At 37.3% G+C, this 1204-nt stretch overlaps 1 protein-coding gene across 4 annotated transcripts in view; it reads left to right on the forward strand.

Moving 5' to 3' along the window:
* Positions 1 to 1204, forward strand: part of LOC104732917 — a 3822-nt gene that overhangs the window by 1408 nt on the left and 1210 nt on the right. For 2 of the 4 annotated variants that reach the window (XM_010452519.2, XM_010452520.1), the window contains exons 4-5: positions 68 to 646; positions 724 to 1152. In XM_010452519.2, coding sequence (XP_010450821.1) covers positions 68 to 646; positions 724 to 1152 — 1008 coding nt within the window. The remainder of the gene's footprint in view (positions 1 to 67; positions 647 to 723; positions 1153 to 1204) is intronic. The other 2 variants (XR_759005.2, XM_010452521.1) reach the window with 2 other exon arrangements.

Here is a 1204-nt window from a genome sequence, read left to right on the forward strand (position 1 = left end):
TTTTTTTTTTTTTTTTTTTTTTTTTTTGTATACGTATCTCTACTAACGTACGTTATATTTTTTTCAGGGAACAAAGATTCGAGAGTTCATAACATGTTAGTGGATATTGTTCTGTGGGCATTTAACAATCCTGTGGTTAATTATAAAACATTAACTTTGATGGTAATGTCAGAAGACATCAAAGAAAAAACGTATTTACTGAGTGCACTTGAAGCTTTGGAGGACAGGCATTACCATGTTTTCTTAGCAGTACCTGATGATTATGATATCGCAGCAAGTAAGCTACCTAGTGTAAGATTATCCTTGCTTAAGAGTAGCCTATCTCATGGACGCCCACTCGAAATGCCTTTCTTCAAGAGCAGAGAGGAGCCAATCAAGAGCAGCAGAGAGGAGGAGCCTATTGCTTTTTCTAATATTGGAATACCAAACAGATTCACCACTGATATAGATGTGTTTTGGGACGTCAAGGGTTTCCCAATCAAAGAAGAAGATGGCGTTTTTTGGGATCCTATTTTAGCTCTGAGGAGGAAGGGTTATGGTGGTGATGCATCAGTCAGGGCTTATGTTGATAGTGGACATGGATTCTTTGATATGGGACATGGATTATTTAATGATTCCTTGGCGGCTACAATTGTCATTACCGAAGGTGAGTTGATTTCAGTGTTTTGTCGTTTTTTTTTTATGTACATGTATGTCTGCTAATTTAGATAATATATTTTCCAGGGGATGATAAATTTGCAAAATATACTCGGATGTTACTGGACATTCTTTTTTGGGGAATGAACAATGATGCACCAGCAATTTTGATGCTTATGTTAAAACCCCCAAAAGGAACCAGGTTTGGCCGTGTTATTCAAGCTTTGAAAAACAAAGGTTTCAATGTTATCTCAGCATCGCGCACCTATGATTTGTGCTCATCTCGTGAAAGGAGGAGAATCTCCGGAAATCAGTCTAGTGGTTCTGAAATTTACCTCTATTGGATTGCAGACGATTGTTCCAATCCCCGTTTGTTCTTTTCGTTAATCAGATCTTCTCTTTGGAAGAAGGGTTATTATGGCGGTGTGTGTATGACGGTTTTTGTTGATGAGGGAAAGTTCAAAGGTGACTTGCTCTCTGAGTATAAAAAATTCCTCACCTTTTCCGTACCTCAAGGTGACTTCTCTTATACTTGAACTCTTTTTTTTTTTTTTTTTTTTTTTTCGTT

This window comes from Camelina sativa, chromosome 12, assembly GCF_000633955.1.
Source record: "Camelina sativa cultivar DH55 chromosome 12, Cs, whole genome shotgun sequence".
In the NCBI taxonomy this organism is placed as follows: domain Eukaryota; kingdom Viridiplantae; phylum Streptophyta; class Magnoliopsida; order Brassicales; family Brassicaceae; genus Camelina; species Camelina sativa.